Here is a 17,729-nt window from a genome sequence, read left to right as displayed (position 1 = left end):
CAAGTTATAGAATTTGAAGACATTTTAGATAGTGAGTTTAATTTACTATACAGCGCTTTAAGGGGATTCAGTCTGAATTGTTGCAGCACATAACTTGCGAATTGACGCAAATATATCACCATGACAACATTTTGGGAAATTTATGTAAATATCTTCTTGTTTCCTATTATTTTATTTTTAATAAACTGTTGATAGAAAAAATGTTTTGAGAATGCAATGAAGCGTTTCATGACAGACTCAATACCGATTAAATAATGAGACCAATAATTTAAAATTCAGATCTACAAAGCCATAGCATACTTTCTGAAATGGAATAATGTTCCTTGTGAAAATGTATAACATCCCACATGTGCCTAACCTAACTTTACTTCAAGGTTTTGCTTTGTCAAGCATGACTCTTGATCTGCTAGCGGTTTTGGGTTTGCCGTGAAGTATTTATTACGCAAAAGGGGCCGGTTTACTGATAGCACTCGCATCACCATCCCCACTGTTCAGCCAGTTACCAGGATTTTCAATCCATTGTTGCAATTCACAATGACTAAGCACCGGTGCTCTCTTTCATACATGTATAGTGCAGAGCATGTCCCTCCCACTTTTTTTTAAATAAGTAATGGGTCTGCTAGCTTCCTGGACATGGCCATAATACAGTTTCCGCGACTCACTACGGTGCTTTTTACATTCCAGCGGACGCTGTCTTTCTCTCGCAGGCGTAGAGTTTACAATCTGTATTGCAGGACCATGGCATCCAACTCGTCTTCCCCGACCCGGTTCGACTTTCTAGTGATCGGCGGCGGTTCTGGGGGGTTAGCGAGCGCTCGGAGAGCAGCTGAGCTCGGCGCCACCGCTGCGGTGATCGAGAGCCACAGACTCGGAGGTACCTGCGTGAGTAAACACCTTTCTGGTAGCCGCAGTCTAAAGTACGTCTTTTCTAGCTTCTGCATACGTAAAGCTCTGACCTAACGCATTGCTTGTGGCGGTTATTACTGCAGGTTGCACTGCCAATTCTTGGCAATTACTCGGGTATTCCCCTTAGTGTAGTTAGTCTGTACAATGAATGCATTTCTGGAAATAATTAACTTTACCTACTGTTTATTTGTGCTTGAGTATAGGCTCTTACATTCCAACTATATCGATGTAGTGGTCTCAATTCTAATTAGTACGGAAAAGTAGTTAAGAGCACAGTGCATTTTCAAGAAATTCATGTTTTAGCTGTTAGCGTTGGAAAGGAAGTGAATACATTCTAACCCATTTGTCATTGCTCGGTTATGACATTATGTTTAATGCAACATAGAGATTACTCACAATCATACATTCTGTAACTTTACAGGTAACATTGCAGTACATTTTTCTAAATGAAATTATGGAGCACTAAAGTTGCCGAACCAGCACGTAGGGTGGTTCAGATCTTTTAATCAGTGCACGTCCAGAAAGTGCCTTTACGATGTTCAAGTTTAAGAGTTTATAGGAAAAAAATGTTTTCATATGCAGGTCTCTTGTTTTTTTTCTGTCAGGTTATCTGAAATTATTAATATTAATAACTAACCAGTTGTAATTTCCATCTCATATATTCAGATGATTATTTAATTAATATGTAGCTGTAAGTAACACCACCTCAATTTTGTGAGAGCTCATATTGGGCTCCTATTGTATTTGCCTTACACACAATGTTCTCTTTGTCTGTTCTGTTCTTACTTGGTCCAGACAGCGCCTGCTGTGGTTTACCTGGCTGCCCAAGCTGTTTATACATTACATACTGAGCAGCTGGCTGCCACCCAGTCCACCTTTCAGAGCCTGACTTCTCTGTGTATCTTTGATATCTCTCATATCACCTTTCCTTGTAGTGTTTTCACCCATGTTATTGGGTATCCATTCATACTACACAGTGAGTCCGAGGCAAGAAAAAACATGTTTTTCTTAAAAATGCATTTTTCTTATATTCTTTTATCTTCATTTAAAGCTTTCTGCAGCTCAAACCTTATTATATTCCAGTGGGGGGAAAAAAGAGAACTAGCAATATAATATAAGATCACTTGATTGGCCATATACAATTTTCTTTTATTAGGAATTTGTCTTTTCGCATACCCTAACTTGCTCTCCATGAGACACACACAGGGAGAGAAGCTTTGGGTTAGAGAGCAGCGCCCCTGGAGCAGCTGGGGTTAAGGGCCTTGCTCAGGGGCCCAACAGAGTAGGATTCCCCTGCTGGCTGTGGGATCACACTGGTATGAGCACCTTTGATGTATAAAAAAATACCAGTTTAAATTAATTTAATTCAGCAAGGAAGTAAACTGAAGGGTTAAGTTCTAAAATGTATACAATTACTTTTAAAAATAGGTGAACTTGAGGATAATACTATTGGGGAAATACACTGTTTCACACATATAACTTTCCAGGTAGAGAAGTATTGCTGTCATTTCATTATGCTCACAGAATTATCCATCCATTTTCCAGCTGATTTATCCAGTATAGGGTGGCAGGGGCGCAAGGCAGGATACACTCTGGACAGGACACCAGTCCTCCGCTGGGCACACACCGATGCAGACAGATACGCACAGACTCACAATAGGGCCAGTTTTCTCTCCCAGAAGCTAGTTAGCCTAGCAGTATGTCTTGGGACTGTGAGAGAATATTCCTTAATGTATATGAGTCTTAAAGTACATTTATTATCTCCTGGCCGTGATTCAGTGAAGTGACTCATTAGATACTTTTGTCACTTTTTCTTGGCTAAAAGTGTGTTTATGTCTCTCCTTGTAGGTTAATGTTGGCTGTGTACCAAAAAAGGTAAGACCTTCAAAAAATGATTTTTTAGCACCAGAAGCACTCTTTTTGTAAATACTGTAAAGGAACAACAATGAAAAGGGGCCATTTCTAGGAGTTAAATATCAAATACCGATATCCCTATTTATCACTGTCTAGTTTGTTTTAAAATAATACTACTTTATCCTTTTGCTTAGTAGTGTTTTATGAGTTCTTTTAAGTCTTAGAAATTTCAGATACCTATATGTGTCCAACATTCGTTATCCTGGCTAGTTCAGTTGGTAGACAAGGAGACTCATTAAACAACTTTATGCAGGGGCCTATTTATTAACTATCAAATAGCAGACTTGGCAGAATGGCATTTTCTCATTTGTAACCTTTTTTACATTTTTATTTATTATCTACTATTATTTTACATGGTGATCATGGGAATTTCCTTCTCTAAGATGTATTTTTCTGTGCTCTGTTGGTGAATCAATACAGTTGATCTTTGTGAGGTTAAGTAATTCAAATATTGATCAAATTAGCAGTTGCTAATACTTTAACTTTATGACCTTTAGAGGTACAAAGAAGTGAAATTTATGCAGAGCTGAATCCACACTATAGGATAAGTGAGGAACCACTCTTTCAAGTTATTGCTTCACCTGCTAAAGAACTAGATGTTCCTTTCTTGTACTTAATGTAATGCATTTCTGTTCCTTTCAATATTTGTGCATAGATGCCCGTCGATAGCAGTGCTTCTTGATGTTAGTGGTTGTATTCTTTTAGCTGATCAAGAAAATAAGGATTGCCATAATGTTTAAAAGCAAACTGCAAGTCCCAGTTTCTTAGACCCGTTATTAAATGAATTAATTCACATTCTAGAAGAATTCTACAAATTTCGAATTAAGCACAAAACCGTGAACTTTGTGAAAATACCGTAAGTCGCCATGTTGTCGCAAACTCCTGGTCTCGCCACGGACGAGAGCAGAATTTTTCCCAGAATTGCGACGTGAGGCGGCCCCTCCTGTTCACTAGTCACTGTAATGATTAATTTAATGTGATGTACGAGAGAATAAGTATGGGTTGTGCAGCAGGCATTTCACCACAGAAATGTCCCAACGTGATCTGCATGCAGAGTTAACAAGTAAGTTGGATTTGTCAGCAAAAAAGTCTCAAAGTCAAGAGCAATATTTCTGTTGAGTTAAAAGAGATGTATTCACAAGCCTGCTTGTTTGCAATGTAATAAGGCCACCTCACTTCACGGGAAGTTTCGTTGCCTTGTCTGAATCACAGAATATGCCGCTGCACATACCTGGAAATTTCATATATTTTTTAGTCTACATGGGAGGGTTTTCAAGTTACTGTGTGCATTTTACTTTTTTGTGGTTTGAAATGCACTCTGAATCTGATGTTCTTATTCTGAAATCTAAAAATAGCATTGCAGTTCCCCTTTAAGCAGCAAAACACAAACCAGAGGATACAAAACAAGCTATGTGGAAGTGTACTTAAAACTGAGAACAGAAGACGCTTCTTTAGGCAAAGCATTGTGGGGATATGGAATGAGTTATTGGATCTGTTATTGAAGTCTGTAACCTGGTTTCTTATAAGAAGCGAGTGGATGAGACCCTTGGATTAATGAGCTGCTGCATAGTACATACAGAAGTATTATCAAATCTCAGTTTAAAAAACAGGTTAAAGGTTATGGCAATCAACAGAACATAATGCTAAGAAAAATGGCTTATAAAATGAAGTGTTGAGTGGCTGTTTTAATAATAGCCATTATTTGGAGTTGGGATAATGTTAACTAGGTGCAAAGATGGTTACTTTCTAAGGTGTGGAAAACAATGTTCTAAGAATAAATATAACCATTGTTGTCTCTTATTGTTCTGCCTTAAAAGCTCTCTCTTTTCCAATAGGGTCAGACCTGTGTTGTTTTGAGGCACTGTGGGGGTTAATGATGGCCTGAGTGAGTTTATTTCTTCCAGGTGATGTGGAACACAGCTGTTCATGCTGAATACCTCCATGATCATGCTGACTATGGGTTCCAGGGCAGCGATTTAACATTCAGTTGGCGGTAAGGTAAACATTTCTAAGGTTCTGGGCTAGATGAGTTTTGGTTTGTGTTTATCATTCATGTTTATCAAGTGTAAACATTCACTCTTGGCCTATTTTAATTATTGAAAGTAACTGGAATTCACTGTTGGTAGCATGTGATTTTTGTATAGTATAATTGTTGTTGCATTACCTCTTTTAGTAGGGCTGGAAATAGTGCTGCTAGATTATTCTCTGCTTGTGGCCTTTTTGATTTTCTGTTTTTTTTTCCCACTGCTACAAAGCATTTTGTTGTTCAGGCCAATATTCAAGGACATAGTTCAAGATATACCTTCCTTTTGTTTTAAAGCAAAGAAATCCATTCTGTTTTTTTTTTTCATTTGCCATGCCATTCTGCAGATAACTGAATATCTATCTAGGACGAGAAAGGGGCAGTCACTGAAAGCAGCATACTAACTAGGGATAATCATGTGGTTAATATGCAGCTTTGTACTAAGCTAGTACTCTAGATAAATACCAATTGCAGCGAACTTGGCTGCTGAGATTGGTCCCTAGCTCTGTACAAAACAATCTCAAAGTAACAGCTGCTGCCCTCTAGGATACTAATGTATGGGACTAAGTACAACTATTGCTAGTATAGACTAATTTACAGTACTAAGCAGAACACTGGATCACATGTTAATACATAATGATTTTAGCATTCACAACACAATAAACCATACATCTTATTATCTAATCACAAAGGAAGGTATTACACTTCCTTATTACAAAATAGTATTATTACACTTACTAATGCATACAGAGCATATGGTCTGCAATGAGTTGTGACATAAATTGTATATTGAGATAAATGGAGGGAAGCTAACTGAAATCAAGGCAAATACAGACAGTGTGCTCTTAAGTGTGTTTTGTCACATTTGAGTGTCTCTTGAGTCAATTTGTTCAATTATTTATATTGATTGGATTCCGCATGGTGGTTAGCATCTCTGCCTCGCAATACTGGGGCCCTGGGTTCAATTCTGGATCTGGGTGGCTATCTGTGTGGAGTTTGCATGTTCTCCCTGTGTTCACATGGGTTTTCTCTAGGTGCTCCTCCAGCATTCCAAAGACTTACTGGTTAGCTTAATTGGCTTCTGGGAAACCTGGCCTTGTGTATGTGTGTGTCCTGTGATGGACTGGCATCTGGAGAAATACCTGATATGGTACCCACTAGCTAGTGCACCATTAAGTACACAATTCAGTACTAAGTCCACATGTTGACCCAGTGTGTTTACACATGTTGTGTTTACAAATGTCCTCTTTATCTACAGTACTTTAATGTAAATATCAGAGGTGTGGTATAGATATCTGAGCCCTTTCTGCACTTTCAGGAAGGTGGCAATTAGATCATTTGCAGCTCATAGCACCCAACATACAGTAATAGATTTCTGTTTATGCTAACTTACAGAGCTGGTGTGTTACAGAACATTTTGTTGTTTCCTGTAACTTGTGATTTGCCTTTCATACATCCTGTCCTTAATCTTAACATGTCACCAAAAAACACTAATACACTGCTGTTGTATTCATCTGATTTGTCTTGGATGAGTGAGGAATTGATAAATGACGAAATAAGGGACAGAAAACAAAACAATTAGCTGAGTGTTTACTTAACCCTGTAAGGTTCCCAGAAGGTTCATGTGTGGGTTAAACTCTTAAGTCTGACAACTGAAAAGGATATCTTGTCTTATCTAACAGGCTTCTTTTACCTTTTACAAATTAATGTGCTCGGCACAACCCATAGAAAGCACACCCACAAGATGGTAAACACCTTATACTGTTTTATTAAGCAACATTATTGTTTTTGCCTTTCAGACTAATTAAAGAGAAGAGAGATGCATATGTTAGTCGACTGAATGATATTTATCAAAATAATTTAAACAAGGTAAGCTCTTCATTTCGTATTCGTTTAGTCTGGAACTGTATGAGATAGGGATGTGTTCCTTAATTTAACAGTACACCCTAACACAGTTGTTTAACAGATTAATATTTCATCCCTTTCGTTCTAATCAGGACTGTCCCCATTATGCACAGGTATGAACATTTCTTAAATCCTGAAAGTTCCTGTAATGGACATATTTTTTGTATCTTGTCATTTTATTTTCTGTAAATTGTATGGTAAGCTATCCATTGACAGGTAGGCAGTGTTTATTCCTATTACAGTATGAAAAGGTGAAAGCTGCTTTTCAAAAATTAACAGAAAAGGCAAGGTCTCCATTTTTTCCCTCCCCAGCAGGAATATGCCACAAATTTAAAATAATAATCCAGCGTGTTCTCTGTCGCTTTATTTTACCCGCCTCTGTTGGTTACAGTGCTGATAGCTCAGCTAACTTTCTGCACTGCACCAAGCGCTGGGTATTGTGCTCTCATCAGGATTATTCCACTGACCGAAGCTGTTTACTCAATATTTTAATATGGTTACTGAAAAGCTTTATTTAAGTATACAGTCCAATCAGGATGTTGTTTATATACTATAGTTCAGTTCTACATTATTTGTAAATAACAAAGGCAGGGTTTGTTATTTGTGGGTTTATGTATATGTGGGTATGCTACAATAACATATTTTAATCACTAGTATTGCCTCCCATTTTCTAAATTAAGTTGTACTTAAAATCTTGTACTTATCCAAAAAATGTTACCTATTTTCTAAATATATATCACACATAAAAAATAATATAGATTTACAGTGCACAACATAAAGGGATTTATGAGTAATATAAGTAATAATTTCTTTAGTCTGTTTTACTTGTAGTTAATTGATTACTGTTAGCTACCAGACAGGAACAAATGTGAAACACGAAACATCTTTTTAGTGCAGAATTTCACATGGGTTTTATTTTGTGTGATGTGCTTGCATTTGAAATTATGAAGTGAAATATGGATGTGAAAAAATCGGCTTTGGTATACCTTTTTTTTTGTTTATGTATTGAACTTGTTGCTGACAATCACAGAATTATGAAAACTAGAGTGCAGTTTCTGCATTCAGGCTTGTATACAAAAAGCTAGGCCTTAGACAATTTGGACCATTTCAGTTGTTCAACTACAGAACCCTGTAAATGAAACTATTTTACTGTTATTGTCTTATTTGCTTTTAATAGAGATGCATCTTGAACAGCTAACTGATCAAAAATAATCATCAATACCCAAACCCATCAGTATTCCTTAAATCAGTAGGCCTTCTTCGTGTATGTTTTTTCTGTCTTCATGTTTTTTACTCTCCTTTTCATTCTCCTTTCTCCAACTTCTTCTATTTTTCTCAGTAGGGGATAAAAGAATGTTCAAGAAGTCTTACCTAATAAACTAAAGCATTTTTAGGCACTGACTTTTACATCCTGTGTACAGTACATGTCATGTCATGGGGAAGTTGCATCACTGACAATAAATGGTGAAAGAAAGGAACTAGCCCTGAAATTAAAGCAGTTTATTGAATATCATGCACTCGATATCTGTCTTCATCTTAATGTCTCAAACTACATAATATCTTTAGCTACATATTTTATTCTTTATTCTTTCAGTCCATTGAGTAGGTCTAGCTTTGTATTTTCCTATCCATCTGTTTTCTAACCACTTCTAATTCAGGACTGCAGCAAACAGTGGGCACAAGGCAGGGTACACCTTGGGTGAGATGCCAGTGCATTGCAGGGCAGACCGACACAAAAACACACACACTCACACCAGATTTCCCAGAAGCCAATTACCAGTATGCTGTGGTAGGAAACTGTGAGAGGAAACTGGGGCACCTGGAGGAAACCCACACAAACCCGGGGAGAACATACAAACTCCACCCAGACAGCACCTCAGGTCCAGAATTGAACAAAGGACTCCAGCAGTGCGAGGCGGCGATGCTAACCACTGTAGCACTGTGCCGCCCTGTACCTTTCCCATATTTAGCTAAATCCATGATGGGGAAGCAAGAGAATTGCTTTTCATGTGTTTAACATCCTGAGTCTTTGGAGCAGTGTGGTCACTCACAATAGGAAGAAGTTTATTTTACATTATGGGTCACTTATATCAGCTTACCCAAGTCACGTGCGTATTAAGTCACCATGGGAAGAGGACTGTCTACCTTTCCTTTGTTTTCTCCAAGCAGTACAGCAGTAATTACTGTGTGTAGATTTGTGTTGATGACAAATCTACACACACACCAATGTAGAGCCATGCAGCCAAATTGCCATCAATCACTGCAAATGGAGCTTTGTAGCGCTTCTGCCCAGAACATAACACTTGGAACTCCCCATAAATCTTTGGGAGATGTTATGACTCATGACAGATCTATCATTGATAACATTTTGCTAGGTTAGAAAAGGCTGGCTGTGAACACCCCAGAAAGTGAGCAACAGTGAACCGACTTAGTCCAGCCTCTTTCATACTGATGACCCCAGCATATTGTTCTCTTGACATTTTGTTTCCTTTCTGTCTTTTTCTTTCTTGATTTTCACCAGGCTTGACATACACAGCCGGCTAACTCATCTCCTCACCAGTGCCCACTCAACACTCTCTCTAACGTCGTGATTTAGGGCTTATGTAGCATTCGGTGACGGTCAAATGTTGTGGTCAGTTGTAAATGCCATCAAAGGCATTTAATCAATTTCCAAAATCCCTGTACTTTTCTAAAAACAGAGAACAGCTTCTTTTGATGCTCATTTTAATAGTAGAACACCATAGTGATTAAATTGGCCCTGTATCTTATTGACTTTGTAACAGTGTAGGTCTTTGGACTTCCTTTTTCATCAGCTAAAGGGTTGATACAGTACCTCAAGAGGAAGAAGAGAGCCGGTGTGTAGTCACCGAAAATTAGGTCTCTCTTCTAAGATGAGAAAAGGGGGGGAGGCATAAAACTCGAGAGGAAAAATATTAGAAAAATTCTCCAAGTGTTTAAAAATGTTAAGAGAGAGCCTTAGCTGTGAAGCCAATGACATAGTTCTAGGACAAACAAACAGCAGTCGGGTGAGAATGTAATATAGGCCTCTTAATTAGCAGCTCAGGTGGTGCTGATGAGACATTGTCACATGACATGACAAGGGGAGAGAGGAACAATTAAGAGGTGGTGTGGTGCTGTTAGGTGGTGTTGTTAGGAGCTGTGGTAACTCAGGCGGCAAGGGCATCTAGCTCCTGACTGGAAGGTCCTGCGTTCAATCCCAGGTAGGGGCAAGTGGTGTAGCTTGCTCTAATTCCTTCCAGACAACTCCCTGGTCCACTCAGCCTGCTTTCCAAAGGAGTACCAGGGGTTAATCCTTCCGGGGGTAATTGGCCAGCAGGAGCGTGATGCTGAACACATCACCTCCACTTCCAGTGTCGGATGGTCAAGAAAAACAGTGGTCCTTGCCCCCCATTCCCCAGTGGGCCTTTATGGCCTGAAAAGGGACCTGCTTACTTACTTGGTGGTGTTCGGGGCCCTCTAGTGGTGAACAGGGGAAGAGTCCTTCCACTGGTCACAATTGTTTAATTAGGTGTGGCTTATTTTGCGTGCTGTTGCTCTTGCCCTCAAACAGGCCAAGATCGAGACTATCCGTGGCCACGCGGCCTTCCTCTCGGACCCCGAGCTCACGGTGGAGGTCAATGGGAAGAAGTACACAGCTCGGCACATTCTCATTGCCACTGGTGGCCGTCCGTCTATGCCCAGCGAAAAGAATGTGCCTGGTAAAGCCCCCCATCAGCTTTTTTTATAAAACCAGTACTCCTACCGTCAGAAGAGGCTGAATGTGGGACTCCTGAGAGCCAGTGGAGGCACTGAGGTTGAGCCCAGATGATACAGGTTTGAGCCTGGGTCATGGCACCAGCTCTCTGTCATCAGGATTCCCCAAGTAGAAACATAAAGAAACATAAAAAATAACTTAATTCCACCTGGGAATTAAAATGATTAAATAATTGCATTTTTTGAGAAAAGAAAAGCCTTGAACTGCAAGCTCATTACTACATTGTGCAGTCAGTTTTGAACTTACTTTGAAGTTACCCACACATATGTATAAACACAAATATAATGACAAGTATTACATTGCTTTCTAAATGGATTACAAATGGTGTTATTTATTTGTATTTATTGTTATAATTATTTTGTTTTGGTTTCAGGTGCAAGTCTTGGCATAACCAGTGATGGTTTTTTTGAGCTGGAGACCTTGCCAAGGTAAACCAACATGAAGGACCATCTTGGCTACTAAATCTACTGTCTGAGGGACTCAGTAGTGATCATAAAGGGGGAGTTTGACCTGTAGGGTTTCTGCCTCAGATTACCTTAAATAAAGAGACACTTTTTGCTAGACAGTGGACATCATCCCCTAAGTCTCAGACTTCATTGGTTCATAAGCACAGTGAGTTAGAGCAGTGATGTTCACTCTTGGTCATGGATGGCCACAGTCCAACAGGTATTGTACCAGGTGACTAATGATCACCAGTGATTAAAGACCTGAAAACCATGTCTTTACAGACCAATTAAGTGAACAATTGATTCAACTAAAGTCTTTACGAGTCTAGAGTGAAATGAATAGCAGAAGACATGGTGGCTGTAGATTTGATTAATGGGGCAATCTAGATAACAAGTGCACACTTTTCTCAGTTATATGTCGGCTTCCCTGGTACATCCAAGCATTCAAAGCAATGTGGTTTACAACCATTTCTCTTGGTTTATATGAATTTGATGTTGTATTTTCAGGCGCAGTATGATCGTCGGCGCTGGTTATATCGCTGTGGAGATAGCAGGGATTCTGTCTGCACTGGGATCCAAAACCTCCATGATTATTCGACAAGGAAAGGTGACAGTTCTTCTAATATAATCCTTTCATTTGTTGTTTGCTTATTTTAATCTAACCATTTTGGTTAGCTGAAAAAAGCACTCACTTTATCCTTTATGTGCTTCAGCAAAAGCTATTGAATAGTTTTTAAGTCTTTAGTTCTTTTAAAGCAGATTTTTGTTTTGTTTGTTTGCATTTACATCCATTCATTCTCAGTATTCCTCTTAATGGATAATTTCAGTTTCATGAGAAAGCTTAGATATGTTTTCTGGCTTCTGCATTGTGGTTGAAGACTAGGCAGCTGACCAGCACTGGGATGGAAAAGTAATTTGTGATCACAGTTGGTGTCCTTTGTCAACCAAGATAGCTGTCAAATCCACGTATTTAAAAACCTTTTTAAAATGTTTCAAATGGACCACTGATGATTTAATCAATAACCAAAGTTTTTTTTAACTTAGCATTTGAAAGGTTGCTACAATACTCTTTAAACCCACAAGAGCTAGAAGTATTGAAATACTGTTCCTGCTTGAAATAAAGATGGCTGCCTCTATGTATTATGTTACCATAGTGATCTCCATTTTACATTGTTGTTATTTGTGTAAACTCTGTTGTACTGTAGGTGCTGAGGAGCTTTGACTCTTTGATAAGTACAAATTGTACAAAAGAATTACAGAATGCCGGGATTGACTTGTGGAAATACACTCAGGTAAGTGCTGCGTACCTTTAGCATTGCGTAGTATTCTTTCTCAACAAGTTATATGAGTCACTTTACCTGCCATTTTAAACGTTATCTACGTTCAGATTACGTTTTTAGTACACTATTGGTTTTACCATTCACTGACATAAGAAAAACCGTTTGAGAGTTACATACTATAATCCAAATCACCTCAGAATGTAATATGTTGCCCTTTTGTTTTGCAAATAAAGTATGTATAAACAAGCAAAGGTTTGGTCTTAACAATGTTGAATAAGCAAAAACAGTTTCATATATTCCAATCTCTATCTGCTTAACAGATAGGAACAGATGTGGCGCACATGCTCTGATCATCAGATAGTAACTTGATTGAGATGAAGAAAAGGTTCTTCACAATTAAGATTTATGCCCTTTTCCTGGTTTCTCTGTAGATCAAATCAGTGAGCAAAACCGAGAAGGGCTTAGAGGTCACTCTGGTCACCAAAGAACCAGACCAACAAGAGAAGATCAGCACCATACAGGAAGTGGACTGTCTGCTTTGGGCTATAGGACGTGAACCAAACACAGAGGGGCTCAACCTCAAGCAGCTGGTAAGAGCCTTGAATCTTTTCCTAAAGTCAACTTGATACTGCTCCTTCCATATTTCCAGTCAGGTCATTTAGAAAGTCTTTTCAGGAGCATTATGCTGGAGTCCCTTCAGAAACAATTATGAACAACTGCAATAAAATGTTGTAGGCTGAAAACAACTGTCTTGTTAAATTTCACAGCTACACTCAATGTGGAAGAAACCTGAGAAGTGTTTGCACTGGGGAATGTAAAGGCTTTAATATTTTTTAAAATGAGGGTCACTTATGTACAGATAACTCCATGTCCTCACCTTAATAAGCCCTGTGCTTTTTTTAAAGTGTTGGGGGTTCAAACACGTAATAAAAACTGCACCAGGTGCTCATTCAGGACAGGAGGCTGGAGGTACTGCATCCTGAGAATAGGAAAAGCAGTGTGGGGGTGAAATCATTTCTTTCTGGACTTTTAACTGGAAGATTGTGTGTTCAAAATCCCTGATGGGGCACTGCTTTTGTACCCCTGAGCAAGCTACTTCACTTAGACTGCTCCAATAAAATTATCCAGCTTAGAAATTGGTACAAATATTTTGCAAATGACTTTGGACAAAAGCAACGCACCAATTAATGACAAGTGGAATAGAAGAATACCAAAATGAAAAGCCTTCCACTCTAAAGTTCTTTCAGTTTATCTTAAATTGCCTTTTTTTTAAACGTTCAGATTCCTCCTGCAGTCCTGAAATGGCTTATGAAAATTTAATATAAATTTGAAGTGAAAAACCTACAGTATATAACTTTATCCCTTTAGTTAGCTGCCGAAAACAAACAGTTGTGGTAACCCTGGGGCATAATAACTCAGGTAGGATCCTATTCTGATGTTCAGTTGTTAAATGCAGCACACATATTATTATTTGCTTTTTTCTGTAATCTTCCTAAATTACCTTTATTTTTGCCTTTCTGATATTTTCTACTTTTATTTTATGTATTTTTGTGTTTTTTTTATTATTGATCTTCACTTGTCAGCCATTCTGGATGCTTAACACTTGAAAGATTACTATAATTGATCTTCCTTTATACTGTATTACAGAATCACTCAAACTGGAAGTTCCACCCAATTTTAGTTTTGATCATTTATCTAAAAAGTGATCACTTATTGCTTTTGTACCATCTGTGCTCTTCCATAGCTTTGCACAGCTGTTTGAGATGGAAAATCACATGACAATATCCTATAAAAAATGAATAGTCGATGTTTCACTTTTATTGAATTAAATTGTTCTTCCCTGCAAAGCAACAGACAGTAGGTTTCACAAATAGCCCTTTCTCTCAGGGTGTGCAGCAGGATGAGAAAGGCCACATTGTGGTGGATGAGTTCCAGAACACCAGCAGACAGGGCATCTATGCAGTTGGAGATGTCTGTGGAAAGGCTCTCCTCACACCAGGTACGTCTGGATACCCTACAGCCCCTGTAGCAATATTCAAAGCTGGCCAATCCTGCTTCTGGATAGCCACGATCCAGCAGGTGCATTAGGTCACCCTTAATCACCCTTTAATCAGTGAACATATGTGCTTATATAGTACAGTACATTATTATTATTTACCAGAGATGTTGAAAATTAGAATCTTGATGTAGACTTAAATCAGTTGTAACAATTCACTGTTCAAGGAATAGAAATGAGATGGGACTAAGAGGACTAATCTCTATGTCCTAGCTTGGGCTTTTTGTGCCCTTTTTGTGAAGCAAAAACTCTTAATTGTTTAAACTTAATTGTCGGAACCAAAAATTGCTGTTACACTATGTTTTGGAGAACTCTATCACTTGTAAGAACTGTATAATTTTATCTCTTCGCAAATGTTCCAAAGCATGTTCTCATTGACTCATTGGTGGCTATTCATTTCCTGCTCCTTTCAACGCATTTTCTTTTAGAAACCCCTAAACATTTTACCAAAGAGTAATGTTTTGTTGTTTCATCAGTTGCTATTGCAGCTGGTAGGAAACTGGCACACAGGCTGTTTGAAGGAAAGAAGGATTCAAAATTGGACTACAGCAACATTCCCACTGTGGTGTTCAGTCATCCTCCCATAGGAACTGTTGGAATGACAGAAGGTAGGTGCTTGTTTGCAATATAGAGACTTCATTCAGAAGTATGAAGCTTTGCTTTTGTGCCATGTCTGGTTGCAGTCCAATCTAATATTTTGTATTTTGCATCACACTTACAAAAATCACACAGAAACAAAATCTGTATTTGTTTTCGGAAATGTTTCAGAGAAAAAGAGGCTGCCTGCCATTGCATAGCAGTTTGACTGTTAAAGGTTTTAGAAGACTCTGAACTAGGAGCATGTGTTGGATATTTCAATTGTATTACCTTATTTTTAGTTAAATCATGTGGGGACATATATTATTCATTTTTTTTCATCAAAACACATGGCGTCTCTGCTTCATCGTTGCAGAATGGGCCAGAGCCTGGATCCCATTGCTCTGCAAAAAGAATCCCGATTCCTTGTAAGAAAAAATGGTCATCCCGGGATGTTTCATTTTAAATTAACAAAGATCAGTGAACTCAAATATATTAATCTTCTCTTGAAGGGACTTGTAATACTATTAAAATGGATTAATTCAGCTCTTTCTTTTCTGCGATTTTAACTTTATTGCTTTTTAAGCAGAATCAGTTTTCCTGTTAGCATAGTGCCCCAAATGTGCATCTGTGAGTCAGAAGACAGAAATAACACCAGTGTTTGTGACCGGCATGTTTTACCTTCTCACTTGCCATGCCCCTCGGCAGGCCACACAACAGTAACAGCTTGTTCGCTGCAGTAGGAGCTAAACTGAGAGCCCTTTGTTGCAGAGGAAGCGGTGACTGCCCACGGGAGAGACAACATAAAGACGTACAGCACTTCTTTCACTCCCATGTACCATGCGATGACCACGAGGAAAACCCAGTGCGTCATGAAGTTGGTGTGCGTTGGGAAAGAGGAGAAGGTAGGACTTGAGGGCCCGACTGCTCTTTGTGCCACTCCATACGTCCCTTTTTCTGCTCTTTTTTCCATTCGTTCAGATGCTCCTGAAATTATTATTTTCCCCTCACTCTTTTTCAGTTTCCTGAGTTTGACTTTAATGGAATATACAAACTCTTACCTTCAGCTTGGATACAATTTAGAGTTGCTGATGCTTTGTGTCTGCATCAAGCTAAACGTCTGATCAACATGATTTCTGTCACAAAGAATTGCTATGTACATTTTATACATCTGTACATTTATTTCAAGCTCTTTTGCACTTAATAGCAGTTAAGGGGATCTGATCATGTTTTTAAAAAATGTTAACACCGTCTTACAACCATGCTGAGTCACTGGGATCATTCAAGGAGACTCTTGTTCGTTGGGCAGACGAGCAGGACTGGCCAAAGGACTTCTTCTCCTTCATCAACACGTCCTCATGTTCGAATGTCATTGCAGGTAGTGGGACTGCACATGCAGGGACATGGATGCGATGAGATGCTGCAGGGCTTTGCTGTGGCAGTTAAGATGGGCGCCAGGAAAGCTGACTTTGACAACACTGTCGCCATTCACCCCACCTCCTCTGAGGAGCTTGTTACCTTGCGCTAGAGCACGGCTGCCCTTCTCAGGACTCGGGTCCCCATTTTCCTGTACCGCTAAAATGGGTGTCCTCGTTACCACTACCTGTGGAGCAGAATATTCCTTAATTTACAGTATGTTAGTGTTCTTTTGCTGATGTCATTTACTGATGTATTAACTTGGGGGGGGGGAAATGCAACCCTCTTATTTTTCCATGGTCTGTATGGAAAGCTTCGAAAGAGATGTTAAAAATGGAGCAGGACTAAAATTCCATCATCCTTCCATCACCTGTGAAACCTTAAGGACCCCACTCGCGTTTTCAGAGTTCTCACCAGACAAGTAAATCAAGGCAATCACTCCTACCAAAGTCTTGCTATGAGATTAAGGACCATTGAACATAGTTATCAAAGTCAGTTTGTCATTTTAAAATATTCACAATATCCAGCATTTCTTTGTGTTGGATGAGGTCCCATTAGCTGCTGAAGAACATGGTGTAGTAACAAGAAAGTTTTAAGAAGAACCCTTGAATGGAAGAAGAAAATATAACTGCACCTTTTAAAACAAGGTGGTGCCTTACCTAAATGCATACAATTACCTTTAGACCTGGAACACTGGTGGTCAGTTAATGTATGAAATGTTAAAAAAAATGAGTTACAATGAGCTTGCAAACATTTTAAGAACAGTTTTTCTTTTTACCAGGCAGAATGTCAAGACTTCAATCCAGGCAAATTGGACAGAATGTTCCATCCCATTCAGATAATCCAAATATTCCTGACAAACTGAAAAAGGAACCAATACGCTCATTGTATTGTATTGATTTCTTTGCAGCATTTGCTGTCTGTATGCACAAATTCCCGTATTACTCTGGTGTTGATTAAACCCCATGCTTGCATGGCTTGCAGTGAAATATCTATTTCCATTGTATCTCTCACATGACATTCCGCATGTAATAGTGGTGACATGCACAATCAGATTAGCTCACAGCACTTATACATAATTTATTATGACACTTTATTTAGACTTATAACAAGTGTATTCCTGTTTTTTTCTTCTTTTGATATGGGTTTCTCCTTACAGATTTTTTTGTACAGCTTGAAGGTATTCTGTTATTTCTGTGCAAAACATTCTTATTCACTTACACTGATAATCTGTTGAACAGTGGGCGGACTATAAACAGCTAGGAATACATCAGCCCTACAGTTATGGATAGTGACATTGTCAGCATAAAGGTTTAAAGGTTTGGCTACTGAGGGGCTAGAAGCAAAATTCACTATTTTAGTCCATTATTGCATTTTTGCACATTATTTGGTAAGAAAAAAGTCCTATTACCATATAATGCACAGACATCTG

The 17,729-nt window shown here is 38.8% G+C and overlaps 1 protein-coding gene across 3 annotated transcripts; it reads left to right on the top strand.

Moving 5' to 3' along the window:
• Nucleotides 1-543: 543 nt before the first annotated feature.
• Nucleotides 544-17,286, top strand: gsr (glutathione reductase). 3 transcript variants are annotated; one of them, XM_088626364.1, is made up of 13 exons: nt 544-882; nt 2,755-2,781; nt 4,725-4,813; nt 6,643-6,712; nt 10,320-10,467; nt 10,897-10,951; nt 11,477-11,576; nt 12,175-12,261; nt 12,681-12,839; nt 14,146-14,248; nt 14,782-14,913; nt 15,653-15,786; nt 16,260-17,286. In XM_088626364.1, exons 1-13 carry the CDS (start codon nt 634-636, stop codon nt 16,407-16,409), a joined length of 1,503 nt encoding a protein of 500 aa, XP_088482490.1. In that variant the 5' UTR covers nt 544-633; the 3' UTR covers nt 16,410-17,286. The 3 variants fall into 3 exon arrangements, with proteins under 3 accessions (XP_088482490.1, XP_088482480.1, XP_088482497.1); XM_088626354.1 differs by having other exon boundaries at nt 548-882; nt 14,137-14,248; XM_088626371.1 differs by having other exon boundaries at nt 764-874; nt 14,137-14,248.
• The last annotated feature ends 443 nt before the right edge of the window (nt 17,287-17,729 follow it).

Source organism: Lepisosteus platostomus, chromosome 1, assembly GCF_059453375.1.
Source record: "Lepisosteus platostomus isolate fLepPlt1 chromosome 1, fLepPlt1.hap1, whole genome shotgun sequence".
NCBI classification, from domain to species: Eukaryota; Metazoa; Chordata; class Actinopteri; order Semionotiformes; family Lepisosteidae; genus Lepisosteus; species Lepisosteus platostomus.
The sequence above is the reverse complement of the archived record's forward strand: the minus strand, read 5'-3'. Positions and strand labels throughout refer to the sequence as shown.